Genomic DNA, 18,305 nt, shown 5'->3' with positions numbered 1-18,305 from the left:
TAGAGGTTATTTGTGCAATAATCATTTGCTAACAGAATTAAGTAGTCAGGTGTCTAAGAATGTAATTATTAAATACATACTTGCTCTTACTCTACTTCAACTTCTGAGTAATTTTTTAATGCTTCTGTCAAAATGACTTTTTTTTCTAATCCTAGAGTAGCTTGTGTGATTTGTAAAGTAGCAAAGGGTTAAATCAGACTTTGATTATATGACTCCTTTCTGTTTATTTACTACTTCTGGAGGAGCTAAGTCACTGTATCAGAGCTATTTGTTAAACTATCAACATGAAATTCTTTCTCTTCAAATTTTGAAAATTTTCTTCATTTTGACTAAGTTTTTTTGCAGCTGGCTAAAAGTGAGTGTGTTATGTGCATTTCTAGTTACACTTTTTAAAGCAGACCAACAAATATGGAAATTCTTGATTGTAGAGTCAGAATTATTGCTGGAGGCCAGCAGGACACACTGACCATGTGTACCATTATAGGTCTGTCAGGATACCAGCCACTCTGTGGTTCCATTTTTCTGTTTTGATTTCAACATGCCTCCTTCCCCACCAATGTCAAAGTAAATAGGGAGGAAGTTCTGAGTGCAAAAGGCACCCCCCACCCTCCCCCACCACACCTCATGGAGCACTGTGCCCCTCTATGAGAAAACTGACATGCCGCCAAATCCTGCTCTCCACCTGCTCCCCATAACCTAGGAGGAAGGAGAGTTGGAGCTGGATGCAGGCCTCTGTGCAACCAGTAGGATTTTATGCCCACTATTGTGACATGGACATTTAGAACCATCTCTTTCTCCTCTGAATCTCACATTATCAGCACCAATATAAAAACATTGGAGCACCCAGTAACATGGGAACATATTGTTCCATGATGTTAGGACATTCTGAAAGCTCCCCTAACCCTCAATATCTCCTTCAGTATCTTTGACAAAAGAATTAAGCTGTTCCCTACATTTACATGGCACTTCATAGTTGACAAAGCCTTCTCACTAGCATGATTCCATCTAATCTTCATGAAGCTGTAATGGGTTGGTAGAGTAATTTTTTAAAACAAAGGATAAAATGGGTTTAGAGAGGTTGAGTAATTTACTGGAGGTCACAAATAAGTGGTAGATCACTTGCTCTAAGTCTAGCGTCCTTTCCACAATATCAAACAAATTGTAGACATGGAAACAAATCACACTTTTAAAGATAGCTAAAACTCCTTAAAGGAATAAGCTTTTCATTACACATTTAGAGATGAAGCTCAAAGTGCAAATCTTCCGCTGAGAAAGCACTAACAAATGGGGACCATAGACTTTCACATGTTCAAAGAATTAATTCCAGGGTTATAGACTTAAGACATGGTAGTTAATAGAAAAGTTCTAGTTTGAAAAGATTTTTGCAAAAATGTACATCTCTATGTGTATATACATCTACTTAGAAAACCTATTGCTTTGGATGTTTGTGCCATTTCTTAGTTACCCTTTTTACATGCTGTGTCCACAGCTGCTTTATTCCCATCCCTAGACTTCAAGCCACCGTATTATTTTTCATTACCTTATGACTTACTTTCAGTCATTTGTAATAACTAAGATCATTTAACCAATAAAGTACTTTCTTGAGTAAAAATTATAGACTTTTGGAATATGGTTCCAAGAGCAGTTCAGTTTTCAGATGTACTATTCAAACCTCACATTTATCACATGTAGTATGAAACTGTAGTATAAAAACACTTCCCTTCACCTTAAAAATATGTGACATTTCCCTAAGAAGTTCCCTGCATTTAGAAGTTCTGGACCTTCTCCACTTATAAATCTGAGTGTATCCTTTTGCAGACTACGTGTAGTTTTTACTGTAGGGTTTTGCTACATTTCATAAAAAGGAAAATACAGACAGTAGAAGTACAGGTAGAAGACTTGGGGCACAGTAGTCCATCACATGTATGTTGGGGAATAAGTATCATGAGGACTTTCTCAAAGACTAAGTCTTCAAAGACTAAGGGTGGCAAAGATACAAAAAGTGCAAAAAGTCAAAAGAAATACCTTTCCTCAGTGGGAAAGATGACACGATTCAACGTGAGTAGAATGATTAAGAAGGAGGGTTTATTGGACTCAATTACCCATATGATGGTTCATCTAGCTCTCACCTGAATTTTAAGCATTTGCTTAAAAAATGATTTCACATTAATTTTATTTCTTTTGGAAAGCCCCCATGTGTAATTTATTGGTAGTATCTCTGAAGAATAGAATTATTGATGATGTTTGGCTGATGTTTCAGATGATGGAGGAGCCGGAAGACTGCTACAAGTGAAGCCATGTGTATAGTCTCAAAATGTCAGGATGGTACGGACACTGAAACAGAAAATAAAAGATACTAATTGTTTTAATGTTTAGATAATATACACTCTTACATGTGAGAGTACAAGGAGCACTCGATTTGTCTCTTTGAAAAGCTATCTTTGTTTCCTGCTATTTCATTCCCATCCGTAATGCACTCAAGTCAAGTCAAGTAAAACGTCATCTCATCTTTTCCTGTTGTGTTTTCTCCAACCTGAAGCTCTATTATATCCTGAATATGACTGCCATTTAGGCTTCATTATGTATTAGATTTTCAAAATATAATTTTTGAGATCCCACATTCCTTGTATATAAGGAATACAAAATAACAATGTGTAATGATATGTAATAAGTTCATGCTATTTGTCACATACTATGTAGATGCTTTTCGTGTATTTTATCATTTAAACCTCTACTTAAACAACAATGCTAGGAGGCAGTTTCTAATATTATTTCCATTTTAGAGATTGTAGATACTGAGACTTGGAGAGACTTGTAACTTTCTTTAGATCACACATCTAGTGTGGGATCCTGGGATTTAAATCCAAATACAAAGTTGCACAAATTACAAGATGATAGGTAATGTGCCTAAAGGTGCTGATAGTGTAATAAAGTTAAGCCATGTTGAAAGTTCAATAGAGCTTTGGTAAAGAAATATTTAAGGAGACTTAGAAGTAGAAAAAAAAGAATTGATTTGTACTGGGTGAGACTTTGTTCTTGGAAAGATCAGAAATGTTACATTTTACTGGAACTAATGTCCTTTCCAAAAACCATCTTCTGATGGGTAAATACTTTAGAAAAAGGTGGTCTTTGTATTTAAAAAAATTATATATATGTATATGTGTGTGTATATATATAATATATATGAAAAATGTATGTAGATAATTTAGAAAGTAAAGGACAGTATAAAGAAGAAAGTAAAGATAACCTGTAATCCCACAACCCAGAAATAATCAGTGTTAATATTTTCTTGAATTTTGATCAACTTTTTCTAAACATATGCCAGTTTTTATTGCTCTTATTGAAAACTTGGAACCATATTGTATATATAAGTTTGTTTTCTCTACTCTATAGCCTAAAATTACATCAGGAGAATTTCCCAATTTAATGAAATCATTTCTTTTTAAATGGCTTCATTGATTTCTATTACATGTTTGGAATTTATTTAACTATCCCCTTAATGTTAACCTTTGGGATGTTTCCAGTTTTTGATATTATAGATAATAGATGAACATGCTTAAACATGTACGTTTGCATATCTCATAATTTCTGTAGAATATATTCTCAGAAATGGCATTGCTGGGACATAGGATCTAAGTTTTATTTTTTTTGTTTTGTTTTTTAAGGTTTCTGATACAAATGACCAAACTGCTTTCTAGAAAGGATGTAATCTGGTACTGTTTGGATGCTAGTTTCTTTCCTTCCTCAATAATATTTATCAGACTAAGTGCCTAGTATGTGTTATGTGTATGGGTGCTAAAGAAATATTGTTTAAAATTGAAAACTTCATGAGAAGAAGTGTGAAGTTGCAGAAAAAGCAGGGACTATGGAACAAGAAGGGGAGAGTTAGGTAAAACTGCCTATTATTAATTGTGCCCCATATATAAATGCAAATGATAAAATTCTTCTTTTTAGGTGGTTGTAAAAGTTAAACGTTAGAGGTAGAAAATGGAACTGGCTTGTTTTCCTAAGCTTTGAAGAACATGTAAGATTTAAAGATTTAAAATAGATTATGTACCCTTCCTCTTTGCAATAATTTTTATTTGTGAAAACTTCTTTGTAAATGGAAAAAAGGAATAACAATAATAATAGCATTTTAATGAAGAAAGTAATATCTGTATAGAAAATAATGCCTATATAGCTCCACCAGCTCCCATAATGAGTTTTTGGGATGTCTTGAATGTAATTTAAATTTATAGCTATTAATAGTCAACCGTTTTAGGTGGCCAGGCAGGGGCTGCAGTAACTCCATGTTATAATATGACTATGTGGCTCATTCATTTTCCTTGCAAAGGTGAGAGTTCTCTTGTAAAGAAGGCAGAGGGCTCTGATCATTCAGATTTGCTGTGACCAGCATAATTTGGCTTCAACAAAACAGGCAATGCAAAGCATTTAGCTTCTCACAACGTGATCTTAAGTGTTCTACATGCAAAGATTGAACTGGGAATGGAAAACCAAGGTACTGCACCCTTGTCTTTCTCTCATCCTTCTACTTTTTTTCTCTGTTAGTCCAACCGCACCATAAAAAGAAACTTAAAGTCTACCTCTTTCCTGAGCGAAGCAGGTCAAATCCTTCATTTATTTTTTCAAAGGGTAAAACATGGGTTATTAATGCATCCAGTGGAAACTTCTTAGCCATAAAATCAGCCACAAGTTTGGGGACAGAATCTTTACTTTTAAAGCCTGAAAAGGAAGTGACATCAATGTTAGATTCAGCCAGATATGAGGAGAATTGGAGAGGAGACTTTCCACATAGAATTTAAATGAAAGTTTATAAAATGTCCACAGACTACTATTACTGAGGTTAAGAAGAGATGGTGTGTTTCAATATCCTTTTGCAGTGGTTTGACTTTTTAAAACAATCTCCCCAAACAAACTAGGGTTCTTGGTTATTAGTTCTCTCATAGAGAAATTATAGTGCAGATGGTTATTCTCTAAGTGAAGAAGAAAATTTAACAGTTGTCTAAATTTGGGCAGTGAGTGCAGACATAAATTATCGCTATGGATTTCCTGGATCCTCCTAGGTATTTCAGTGCATTGTGCAGTCACAAGTATCAAAAGAGATGATGCTGAAAGATCCTTGTTAGTTTATGGAGACTCCATTAAAGTCTATCTTGGGACTTTCTGTGTGCATTAGTTCCACATCTAGTTGATTTGGAGCCTATAGATACAAAGAGATTTTAGTTTATTTTTAAACTACATTGCATTTTATTTTTTTAAATTAATTAATTATTAATTTTGGCTGCGTTGGGTCTTTGTTGCTGCACACGGGCTTTCTCTAGTTGCGGCGAGTGGGGGCTACTCTTCATTGCGGTGCACGGGCTTCTCATTGCGGTGGCTTCTCATTGCAGAGCACGGGCTCTAGGTGTGCAGGCTTCAGTAGTTGTGGCATGCGGGCTCAGTTGTGGCTCGCAGGCTCTAGAGCACAGGCTCAGTAGTTGTGGTGCACGGGCTTAGTTGCTCTGCGGCATGTGGGATCTTCCTGGACCAAGGATCAAACCCATGTCCCCTGCATTGGCAGGTGGATTATTAACCACTGCACCACCAGGGAAGTCCCTACACTGCATTTTAAAACCTGGCCTTGTCACTTGTAAAAAGGAAGAAATCCTGACGTTAGTAAGCATTTGGCCCTCAAGCCTAACTACGTACCACCAAAAATAGCTCCTTTCCAGGTACGTCCAGTCAATAGCAACATGGGGTTCATAGAGAGATTTTGGGTACTAGGAGATATTCCTACAATGACGCTTACTCCATATGCTTCTTGACAGCACAGCAAGGCAGCCATCTGGAATACAATTAATATGTAGCATCATTAAAGTGGATTTGCTGGTAGTCCCAACTTATGATACACAGTATCATGTAATATGGATCTAGCTAAATTGTGAGTGTGTGGCAGGAAGAGATTATGCCTCTTTCTTCATTCCCCATTATTTCCTAAAGCCACTAGGTGTGGCTTTAGAAGATGCCCAGAAAATATTTTTGAATGAGACAATAGATGAATGAATTTGTATGTTTGTATGTACTTAAGTCTTCTTTAGAAAATAATAAAGAGGCAAATATCATTACATATATATAATCTGATTCCTCAAATAAAGGTAATGTTTATCATCACATGACCCCTGGGCAATCTGAGTTAGTTAACTCATTCTTCATTTACTTATTAAGTAGATATTTTGAACTCAGTACTTTGAACCAGGTATTTTGATGGTGAACCAGATACAAGGTCAATTACATCATCAACATTTCTCTCTTTCCCACTTCACAGTCTCCCTTTTTAATGGATCCCCATTTCTACCGCCCATTTCTAGTGGACACCTTTTTCCTAATTTATGTACTTTATTTTTTTCCAGTTTTGTTGAAGTATGATTGACAAATAAAAATTGTTTAATTTTAGGTTGTATAACGTGATTTTTTAGGGTGAACAATGTGATTATTTAATATACATATGCCATGTGAAATGATTACCACAATCAAGTTAATTCACATTCATCACCTCACGTAGCTCCTACCTTTTTTTGTAGTGAGAACATCTGAGATCTACTCTCTTAGCAAATTTGAAGTATACAATACAGTAGTATTAACTATAATAACCATGCTGTACATGGAAGTCTCCAGAACTTACTCATAACTAAAAGTTTGTACTCTTTGACATCCACCCATTATTCCTCCCCCACTCCTCCAGACCCTGGCAACCACTGTTCTACTCAGTGGTTCTAAGAATTTGATTTTTTTAGTTTACACATATAAGAAAGGTCATATAATATTTGTCTTTCTGTGTCTGCCTTATTTTACTTTGCATAATGTCCTGCAGGTTATTCCATGTTGTTGCAAATGACAGGACTTCTTTTTTATGGCTGAATAATACTCATTCATATGAATTAATATTATATATATTATATATACATCACAATTTCTTTATCCATTCATTCATCAATGGACATTTAGGTTGTTTCCATATCTTGGCTATTATGAATAATGCTGCAATGAACATGGGGTTCAGATAGTGATTTCTATATTCTTTGGATATATACCCAGAAGTGAGATTGCTGGATCATAAGGTAGTTCTATCTTAAATTTTTGGAGGAACCTTTATACTGCTTTTCATAATGGCTGTACCAATTTTACATTCCCACCAACAGTGCACAAAATTCCCTTTTCTCACACCATCTGCAACATTTGTTATTGCTTGTCTTTTGATAATAGCCACTCTAACAGGTATGAGGTAATATCTCTTTGTGGTTCTGATTTGCATTCCCTGGTGATTAATGATGTTGAGCACCTTTCCATATAGTTGTTGGCCTAAAATAAGCATGTTTTAAATGTGCTTTTAACTCCTGTGTGACTTTACTTTAAACTACACCTATTACTCTGGAACTTGAAAAGAAAGCCTTTCCCCTCCAGTCAGGTTTTTAAGCAGGTTTGCAGTAAGAAAGTTGTTTAGGATCCCCCCCCGAAATATATAATAATCAGTCCTTTGATTTTGGAGTATGACATTTGGAAGACCATAGAACTTTAGAACATGTGGCTATCAGATATTTAAAACAGTCCAATTCCACAAGAGAAAATGGAGGGAAAACCATAGAAAAATGGCATAAGGAGAAAGGCTAGAGCCTTGGAAAAAGTTGGATTGTATTGGAACTTGTCATCTATGGCATATTGTCCCAGGTCAAGGCTGCAAAGAGCTTTACTCTTTAGGTGCTGCTTCCTACTACCAACACTGCTGGGACTTACTGGAGAACCTTAAAAGGGGGCTTTTTTTTTTTGTTGGTCTCTGGGGGTTTTTTCATTAGGATTCTAGAGAATTCTGGTTAGGTGAAATGTAGCTAGGTATGTGTTCTCTGTTGCAATTGATAATTGTAATTATTTGAAAGTAATATCATGTATATTTTAAAGATGATGTAAGTGCTGCAAGATTGCAAACAGTACTGTATGTTGATGACACCAGCTGACATTTATTAATAAGACCTTGCTACTGACAGGTGGCACGTGCTAAGTATTTTACATGTTTATCTCACTTAATCCAGAAACAACACTATGAGATACGGTATCACTTAAATTTTTTTGGTGTAAAAACCTGTTGACTTTTTAAAGTATTCAGTTCAACACACAGATTTGGATGCATATTATGTACCAGGCACTGTGCTGCCTGCTGTGGTAAAACAGGGCATATTTTCTGTTAATAAAATGATATGGAGCCTAAAGTTGCTCATTTTTTCTTTTGGCCAAAATATGATATCCATTAAAACCTATAAAAATTGTCAAACCATTTTTTGTTAAGAATGTGGGGGAGAAATCAAACTTGCCAACTTGAAAACAGAATTTATATTCTTTATATTGACTTGAGTTTGAATTTTTTTGAACTAAAAATTAAAATAAATTTATGATGGCTCAATAAAAAAACCCTCTTCTGTCTCTAAAAAGGAAATGATACTTGTGACAGTTATACTTAACTGATGGAATGAGGTTCCTCATAATAATAATTAAGCAATCCAGGTAACAAATAGGAGATGGAAAATTGCCATAGTTTAAAAAATATTCTTTATATATAATGTTTATATTCTGCTGCATAAAAGTAGACTCTAGAATGCAGAAGCTGATAGCTCAAGGCATTTCAGGGTACATACCATGGTGTCAAAACGACCGATGACTTCAAATGAAAAATCCACACCTCCACCACTCATTTCCTTCAGCACCTCCTCGATGGGTTTCTCATAGTCCCGAGGGTTGATGCACTCGGTGGCACCCACCTCTTTGGCCTTTACAAATTTGTCTTTGTTGATGTCCACTGCAATGATCCTGGCTGCTCCAGCTGCTTTACAGCCCATGATAACAGACAGACCAACTCCTCCGAGGCCAAACACGGCACAGGTGGAGCCCGGGGTGACCTGTGTTTTCAGAAAATGCAAAAACAGTTTAAGTAATGATTGTTAGAAAGAGCCTAATTGTATAAAGTGCCATGCTTTTCCCTTGTCAGGAGCTACTCAAACTATGTCCATCTGTTGTCAAAACTTCTTTTGGCTTCAGCTGCTTCATGTTTAAAATGAAGGGGTTGAATTAGATCAGTGGTTCTCAAATTTTGCTAGACATTAGACTCACCTGGGGAGCTTTGAAAAAAAATCTCAACTCCCAGGTCACAGCCCATAAGCAATTAAATCAGACTCTCTGAAGGTAAGACCAAGTCTCCAGGTGACTCCAATGGGAAACCCAAGCTGGGAGCCAGTGGACTGGATGATCTTTAAGCTCTAAATGCTAGTGACCCCCTCTTAAAGAGAATCTATTGATAGCCAGCTTCAGTCCATCACACATACACAAACACAATTTTGGGGAAATTAAATAATGAGTAGAAGAGAGGAGACTGAAAAAAAAACAATCCAATTGAACCCTCAATAATTAACTCCTTGGTTCATTAACTTTCAGTAGTCGTGACCAGTGTAATGAGAGCAGAAATTATCTGTGAAACATAGAAGAGTTATCCTCGGCTTAAAGCAAACTTAACAACAGGGGAAATTTAACAGGTAATTTTAAGATAATACTGCTTGGGACCAGTGTGCTCTGAGTGGGTCTTTATGTCTGCTTTTTAAAATACACTAATGAAGAATAATACAATGAAAAGCTAGTCTATACTTTAATAATGGATGAAATTCATCATCACAAGTGCCCTTGGCTTCTGCTCTGTGTGTAGGTTCAGTTGGACCACCTGCTCAGATGAGGCAATTGCACAAGGGACTTAGTGCTAGGCTCACAGAAATTTGGAAAACATGTGCTCTCAATTGTTTAACTTGCCTAAGGAACTGTTTAATAAACCTAGTCTGCTATAGTTAGCCTTCAGTGTGGGTGAAATGTTCCTCCTGTCCCAAGTAAACATTCTGTGGGGTACAACACCACTTTTTTACCTTAGAAAAACATGAGGCTTGTGATTGTGATTTAAAAGTGCTTGTAATTATGTATTACGGTTTATGATTCAGCAGGAGTTTTGAGAAAGAGGCTAGTCACAGCTGGCATATGAACCAGTTGTGAGATTTTGGGCAAATAGCTTTATGTCTCTGGACCTCAGTTTCATAAGATGAAAGGATACTACTAGATTTCCAACCTTTTGGGAAGAGGAGCCTTTAAAGAATTTCTCCTTAAAATCTACCACTTCTGAAGTGTGTGTGTGTGTGTGTGTGTGTGTGTGTATTCGTGGCAGGGGTGGAGGTATAGCAGTGGAATAAATGCTTCATGCATCATTGAAGCTTCATTGCTTTCCTCATAGAGATCCATAGAGTGGATATGTTGGCGACCCTCAGTTTGGAAGTATATCGGGATATCAGGTAAGCCTTTGAAATCTACTGTTCATCCTAATTCTGGGAGTAGAAGATCCATGGACTAGATGCTCCTCAAAGGCAACCCCTTCATTTCATTTACTTTTCCTGACTCAGAACTTAGTGGAAACTGCTGTGTATGGCTCACGTTGGTGCTAAGTACAAAATGAATGACGAAACGAGCTCCCAGCTCTAAAATTTAGTAATCCCATAAAAAGACACATGTAGAAGAATAATTATTGAAAACGTCTTTACTTTCTTTTAGTTAATTTTCAACAGCTTTTCATTTGTGATTAACAGATAAATTTTCTAGGATGTGCTCTCAGTTCCTTCTGAGGGCGTTTTCTACTTATAATCAACAGCCTCAATTCTATGGAGCATGTCAATGTTATTACGGTGGTGGGGGGAGAAGCTACCAGTAAATCTGCGTAGCATGATCTCTGATTCCTGTGAGAAGCTGCTCTCCTTTTAGCTCCTGACAGTCTGAGTGTAGCTGGTTTTATCACCCATTGTAATTCCTACCTTGGCAACTTTGACTGCAGACCCATAACCAGTAGAAAATCCACAGCCAATGAGACAGACTTTCTCCAGTGGTGAGTCTGCATCAATCTTGGCCACTGACATCTCATCCACCACTGTGTACTGGGTGAAGGTGCTGGTGCCGATGAACTGGTAGATGGGCTTCCCTCTGCAGGTGAACCTGCTGGTACCATCCATAAGGGTCCCCCGAGGCTTGGTCAGACTGGTCAGTGCAACACACAGGCACATGAGGGTATGAGACAGGAGTATAACTGATGTGCAAATTCCTTGGCTGTGTAAGGAGAGTATCAGAAACTTACCTGTTTTTCAGGCAGAAATTGCCTTCCGGGTGTTTACAAACACTGCACTTTCCACACTGGGGAACAAAGAGTGGGATGACTTTATCACCTGGGGAAGGGGATAAAACAAATTCTTCTTAAATTTCTACCCAGGAATTAATAGAGCTAGAGCTTAAAGCTTACACATATGTATTAGAGGCACTTGACTTTGAAAAGTCTCCAAGAATAGGGTCCAGTCAGCACTATGTCTTGGCCATTGCCTGCCAGCATCGTTACCAGTTTGGATTTATATATGCCTGAAGATGCCCAAAGAAAATGTAAATGTGGAAAACAACATGGATTTTTAGAAGTGGTTCCACTGTGTTGATAGTTATCTTTTATTGTGTGCCCTTTCTCTTGGGGATTTTATATGTATCATCTCATTTAATCCTTAATAATTAAAACAAATATTCTCACTGTAAGTGTAAATATAAATTTAAGTTGTGAGCAGGCTGCCATAGTTCCACTAGATGATCCAGTATTTTGTAATAGTTTGGAATACAATAACAATAAGAATCTCAACAACTATTTCTTGGCTTTTCAAGGTGATTATGCTTATCTCTACTATGAAATGAGTCCTTTTTTTAAAAAAAATTCTTTTTTAAAGAAAACAAACAAAAATAGGACACATAAGAATTTAAGAAATGCCTTTGAAAACCTCAACCCTCAATAATAAGTTAGACACTTTCTTTTAGGATAAGAACTGGCTTTCCAATGTTTGTAGCTGATAATTTGTGAATAGTTCATTTTTACTGCTATGGTGGAGGGAGCAGGGGTGAAAAGTAGGCGTGTCGGGCTTCCCTGGTGGCGCAGTGGTTGAGAGTCTGCCTGCTGATGCAGGGGACACGGGTTCGTGCCCCAGTCTGGGAAGATCCCACATGCCGCGGAGCGGCTAGGCCCTTGAGCCATGGCCATTGAGCCTGTGCGTCTGGAGCCTGTGCTCTGCAGCGGGAGAGGCCACAACAGTGAGAGGCCCGCATACCGAAAAAAAAAAAAAGTAGGGGTGTCATTTATTATTAATAGATTTCTAACTAAAGGAAATGCTGAGAGCTGAAACTCAAACCAGACAACTTATTTTATTTTTTCTGTTCACAGGTCAATTAAGTATTTGGTAAGCAGGGAGGTCAAATCTACTGGCTAAAGTGATTTTTTAGAATTAAAAATATTTATTTTTAATCATCTATACTACTTATCCAAAAGACTCAGAAAGATAACATTTAATAGATAAACTTTATATGAGATGATAACGTGGAAATTTTCTGTTTATTCACAGTTTACCTCTAAAAATATTTATCTGTATTAATACACAATAATATTAGGATACAATAAATATTAAAGAAAAATAGTGCTTGGTAACCAGCCACATTTAATCATGGTTAAAGGTAATAAAACAGATATTGTTTATGGCAGGATGCCTCTGCTAGTTCTCTTTCATTTCCTGCCAACTAGTCTGTTTAATTCATTCCGTGTTCAGGAAAGAAGGCCATATTGGAAGGGGAAATCAGTGAATGGGCTCCACTTCCCACCTGAGAAGAGATAATGTTGATTCAGTCATGGCCTCACAATCCCCATTGTGTGAAGTCAGCACAGAACAGGTTCCATACACTGATCTAGAGGCTCAGGACACAGACATGTTTTTTCCCTTGTCTTATTTGTAGTTTTCTTTGGACCTGATAGAAGACACTGCTTAGCAACACTAAAATGGGAATTAATTCATTATGAGCTCCACCCTGGCAGGCACTGGGTCTTTTTTGATCCTCATGTATTCCCAGGATCTAACATGGTGGCTGACATCTACTAGGTCCTCAAGAAATACTTGCTGAAGGAGAGAATACAGGAGTGCATGGATGCATATATGCCTGAGACAGGCAGGGAGGGAGGAAAGGAAGAGACCTCCGGTCAAGTCCTAGCTCAGCCTTGAGCAAATTCTTTCATCTCTTATTACTTCAGTGTCATCATCCAGGCTGGATCATCTTAGGGTCCTGAACCAAAGCACATTCCCCAACTGTGAATTCCGTACCTGGTTTTACTGTAGTCACCCCTTCTCCAATGCTCTCCACAATGCCGGCTGCCTCATGGCCTATGATCGCAGGAAGAGGTGTGATCAAAGATCCATTAATCGCATGGTCATCTGAGCGACAGACTCCTGCGGCCACCATCTACAGGGTAAAGGGAGGATGATTAGATTCAGAAAAGATTATGACCCTCACTCAGATGGACTTAACATAACCAGTTTCCGGAATTTGTGCTAAAGAGTTTTCACGGGTTTTACTGATAATTCCTACTCTTCCCAAATAGAGATTCAATTTATACCCAAGATTATTCAGCCTAAAACCCTCCTCTACTTTCCTTTCATGCATTAAACAATTTGGAGTAATCTGTGAAATAATTGTTTCTGAAATATTTAAGCCATATAACATACAAGGAGGCGATCTTTTGTATAGAAGTAGGAAATGCAGATTAGCACCAAGAAATAGTTACTTAAATGCTACCATCTAATACTAATTGATTTAAAATCTGGATATATATTCCTTTGCACTTATTTTTCTGTATTAACACATAAATTCTTTTTTATTTTACTAGGTTTATACTGTATATACTCTTTGGTCTCTTTTTTAAAAATTTAACAATTTATACTTAAAACTTTCCTTGGCAACGAATGTAATTCCACTATCTGGATAACCATATGAAAAGTGCCTCTTAATGGATTTTGGTTATTTTCATTGTTACTCTCTGAAATTTTTAAACCTAAGATTAAATAGAAATGGAAGAAAGTTTTACCTTAATACGAACTTCATAGGCCTTAGGGGGTGCAACCTCCACCTCCTCAATGGAAAATGGTTTTTTGAGTTCCCATAGCACAGCTGCTTTGCATTTTATTACCTGAAAATTGAACAGAAAAATGATACCAGTTTTTCCCCACCCTTGAAGTCAGGGATTGTGTCTTTTACCTTTTTATGTGCAACATCTAGCCCCATGTCTAGAACCTAACATTGTTCCACAGAAATGAAAACCTCTGATTTGAAAAAAGAATAATAGTATCTCTTTATAAAAATGTGTAAAGCAATACCACAAGGAAAGAGAAACAGAATTAACTATAGTGAGACACTGAGATAAAACGGAATATATTCTTTTATGAAGAAAGAACACCATGGGTTTTTTTTTTTCTCTAAGGATTGTTTATTGCTTCTATTTCCTAATGCAGTCCTGAAATAGGTTGTTTACCCAAAACTATTGGCTCGTACGTGAAGTTCTAAATCACTATCACTTTGCTGACAGATTCAGTGTCTGTTCACATGATACTGATTTCTCCCTTGCTCAGTTCTCCACTTAAGCCAAAATGATCTGACTTTATGACTCCAGTTATGGACTTGCCTCCCTGCCTAGGGTTTCTCTCTCTCTATTTGCCTGTTCCTCTGATTTTCTCTCTACACTTGTTCTATGTGCTATTTGTTTGCATCACTTATTTGAAAGTTAGCTTTGGCAGCTCTGTTTTGTTATATAATTTATGTATAGGGATTTCTTCCAGATTACACTTGAGCCCAAAATTGTAGAGTTTAAAACTCTACACACAACACACACACACATATATTTAAAAATGGGACAACTGTGTATTTGACTTTCTAGCTAGCATAGCTTACTTACAGGTGTTCTTACAAATAAAAGTTGAGCACATTTTTAGTGCTTGGGAATGTAGTATAAGACTTGTGTTCATTTTTGCAAAGCTTGTATAGTTGACAGTTTTTTCTAGAGAGAATTAACATATTGCAAATATGATAAAAATTCAATTGAAATTTATCTGATAATTTATTTTCATTATTTGTATGCCAAATCCTTCTACTTTGCAAAGTGTTTGTCATGGTCAATTCCACAATAATATAAGAGTACTTGGAAATAATACACTAATGGTAGATAGGTGTTGATTATTGGGTGCCAATGATGTAGCAGGCACAAGTGGTTGTGCTGGGTGAGTTATTGATACATGTTTGACTTTTAAACTTCACAGGGCAGTATTGTTGAATTATTAGTCTTATTTTACAGATGAAAAGATTGAGGCTCAACTGATTTAGTAATTGACTAAACACTTTTCCCAGAATCACAAAGCTGGGTGTCCAAAGAATTAACATCATTTTATCTTTTCACTACTTGATGGTAGTAAAAGATTAACAAAAGGTTAGAGGTTAGATAGCAATAACAACAATAATAGCAGTGACTAATATTTATTAAATTATTTCTATGTACCAGGCACTATTTTCAATGCTTTCCAGTATGAAAAATTTAATATGAATTTATTAAATTCTCACAACCACCTTATGAAAGTAGGTATTATTATTGTTGCCATTTAGCATTTGAAGAACATACAATACAGGAAGGGTAAACATAAATGAAGTGTTATCATATAGCTAAAAGTTATTGATGTTGCACCTGAGGAGTGAGGATTGATTGCCTATAATTTATAATTATCATTAATACATTTGGTTTACCCTTTTGATCTCTGAACTCTTTCAAGCTGAGTTTTGGAAAATATAGTTTTTTCTTTACTATTCTTCATTTGAAATGTAATATGCCACTGTAAATGCTAATCAGTAATGGATGAAAATAAAGTTAGAATAAGAAAACTGACAATTGGTTACCCATAAGATTTCCAACCAATCTCATTGATATAGGCCTTTTGTGTGTCACACAGTGTGTGTAGAAACCTCAGAATCTTTCAGTTGAGTCATGATAGCAAGATATTATATTGTGCAATCAACTCCTAATACAACAAACCTACTGGAAACAGTTACACAGGCTTTTGCCATGAAGAAGTTAAACAACATGAATTGATTGTATTGAATAACCACATGTATTTCTCTGCACCTGTAAGCACATTGAACAAATAAACATAAATCTATGGAAGACTTAGAACCAAATATCTCTGTTCCCAGTGCTAATAAGTGGTTCAAACTGTTTCAGTATTAACTTTTTTTTTTAATCACATTGACTTTTACATGAAGAAGATGTCGTTCTTTAACAGTGGTCCCCAACATTTTGGCACCAGGGACTGGTTTCGCGGAAGAAAATTTTTCCACGGACTGGGGGGTAGGGGAAGGGGGATGGATTAGGGGGTAATTCGAGCGATGGGGAGCAGCAGATGAAGCTTCACTGGCTGGCCTGCCTTTCACCTCCTGCTGTGAGGCCAGGTTTCTAAGCAGCCCAGGGGTTGGGGACAACTGTTCTATAGGATTTCTATGGAAATTTCCTGAATTGTGCCATAATAGGACCCTTTTAAATCAGAATTTGCATGTTGATGTTGGTTTGTTTAGTCTTGATGGTTCTAATGCTTTGAGATCAATAAAAGTTCTGTCACACTTAACTTTCCTGTATTCATAAAAAGAATATGATTATAAAGAATAACATTCATATGATGGTATCTTAACATAAAGATAACTTCTTGATAAAAACATTTCATTTCTAACTTTAGATTTGAAAATTACGCATGATTGGATGTACTACTTCACATTTATTTAATATATGAAATATAGACTGTAATAGGTATAATGCTATACATTTTGTTAAAGATATTTAGGTATTGCCCATCTCAATTGTAGTTTAATATACCTTGTATATTGAAGCATGTATTCTATGTTGTATTTCAGTATATATTATTTCTAATTTATATATGAATTTTAAGTTATTCATTAAATACTGTATCTCTTTGTGTATTATATTAATTAGAATATAATTCCAAAAGTAAAAAAAAGTTGCCTTACTTTTCCTGCTGTACTCATGTTTCTGCTTTCTCTGCAGGCCAGGAGACGTGAATTCTTACAGACTCTTCCCTGCTTAAGTATGTACAACAGATATATTGCACAGATTATTGTTTGCTTGGATAATGCCCAATTCTACACATGTGATCTGGGACCTTTAAGCCCCTCCCATCAGCTTGTTTTTGACCAAGTCAAATCAGGAAGAACAGGGCACTCAAACACTGACTTTGTTTGCAATATGCTAATTTCAGGTAACATTTTGATTTCATCAGGTTAAATATTTCCCTAGATATATCTTTTTCCTGGATTACGTATTTCTCCTCTCTCAATCCCACACAGGGTGTTTAGAGTTCTGTTTTCCCTTTGAGTGAACTAAGCTCCAACTTCTAATCCACATAATGCAGTTAGCAAGGAGGAGGAGTAAGAAAGCAGCACAAATGCCTTAGGACGGAGAGAGTTACAATCCTGAGGAATGTGTTTGCTTCAGCACTCTCCTCCTCTTCACAGCAGAGAAGTCACTGTCACAGTCAGTGACAGCAAAGGTGCTCACTGATTCTGGCATTTCTGCTCCACTCAATACCAATTAGCACTGGCTGGGAACTTCCCTGTTCCAGACACTCAGCTGGGTACTGTGGGGTGACAATGAGGGATAAGAGATGGCCTCTACCCGTGCCAGGAGGCATTATGAGGCAGTGGTTATAGCATGACCTTGGATTTGAGCAGACCCTGTCCTTACTAGCTGTGTGAACTTGGTCTTGTTACTTAACTGTCCGTGGCCTTAGTTTCCTTATCTGTAAAATGAGGATGAATAGTAGTGCCACCTGAAAAGGTTGTTTGATGGACAAATGAGTTAATCCTTTTAAAGCACTTAGGGTGCCTGACACACAGGACAGCCTTTAATAAGTGTTAGCTACAATGATCATCCATAAAAGTAAACTCACAATCTATGGGGGAAAAAGACACAGGCAACCAAGTCAGACCGTCTGTGATGTTCTATATCAGAGGGAGGGCATTCTGACTGAAGGACTCAAAGGAGGCTTTGTAGAGAGAAGACATTTAAGTTAGAAACTAAATAATGATCATTTTGGCAATTAGTCAAGAAAACTCCTGTGCATTTCCATTGTCCTTTGTTCAGTGCAGTGAGTATGAGAAAGAGTTTGATTTTTAATAAATCTCAAGTCTTTTACCAGCACTTGGAGGACATAGTGCATTCAACTACTTAATTAGATTTAGTCTGTCAACATGTATATGTTAACAAAAAGGGTATGTTTCTCTGGAATTGTCAGGGGAGCAACACTATTGTCTGTTTCCAACTTCACTTATGCAGGTGTAGAAAGCCATACTAGGGTTGCACTACA

General features: G+C 36.7%; 1 protein-coding gene across 1 annotated transcript; it reads right to left on the bottom strand.

Moving 5' to 3' along the window:
- Nucleotides 1–2,309: 2,309 nt before the first annotated feature.
- On the bottom strand, nucleotides 2,310–16,992 carry LOC307053070 (alcohol dehydrogenase S chain; the record flags this gene model as incomplete). The annotated part of the gene is made up of 9 exons (XM_079704337.1): nucleotides 16,951–16,992; nucleotides 13,979–14,080; nucleotides 13,218–13,356; nucleotides 11,180–11,267; nucleotides 10,863–11,082; nucleotides 8,664–8,924; nucleotides 5,689–5,824; nucleotides 4,584–4,722; nucleotides 2,310–2,334 (listed from the first exon to the last, which is right to left on the bottom strand). Exons 1-9 carry the CDS (start codon nucleotides 16,966–16,968, stop codon nucleotides 2,310–2,312), a joined length of 1,128 nt encoding a protein of 375 aa, XP_079560463.1. The 5' UTR covers nucleotides 16,969–16,992.
- Between the last annotated feature and the right edge of the window lie 1,313 nt (nucleotides 16,993–18,305).

This window comes from Hyperoodon ampullatus, assembly GCF_949752795.1.
Source record: "Hyperoodon ampullatus genome assembly, chromosome: 1".
NCBI classification, from domain to species: Eukaryota; Metazoa; Chordata; class Mammalia; order Artiodactyla; family Ziphiidae; genus Hyperoodon; species Hyperoodon ampullatus.
Note: the sequence above shows the minus strand (reverse complement) of the source record. Positions and strands in the feature narration are given on the sequence as shown.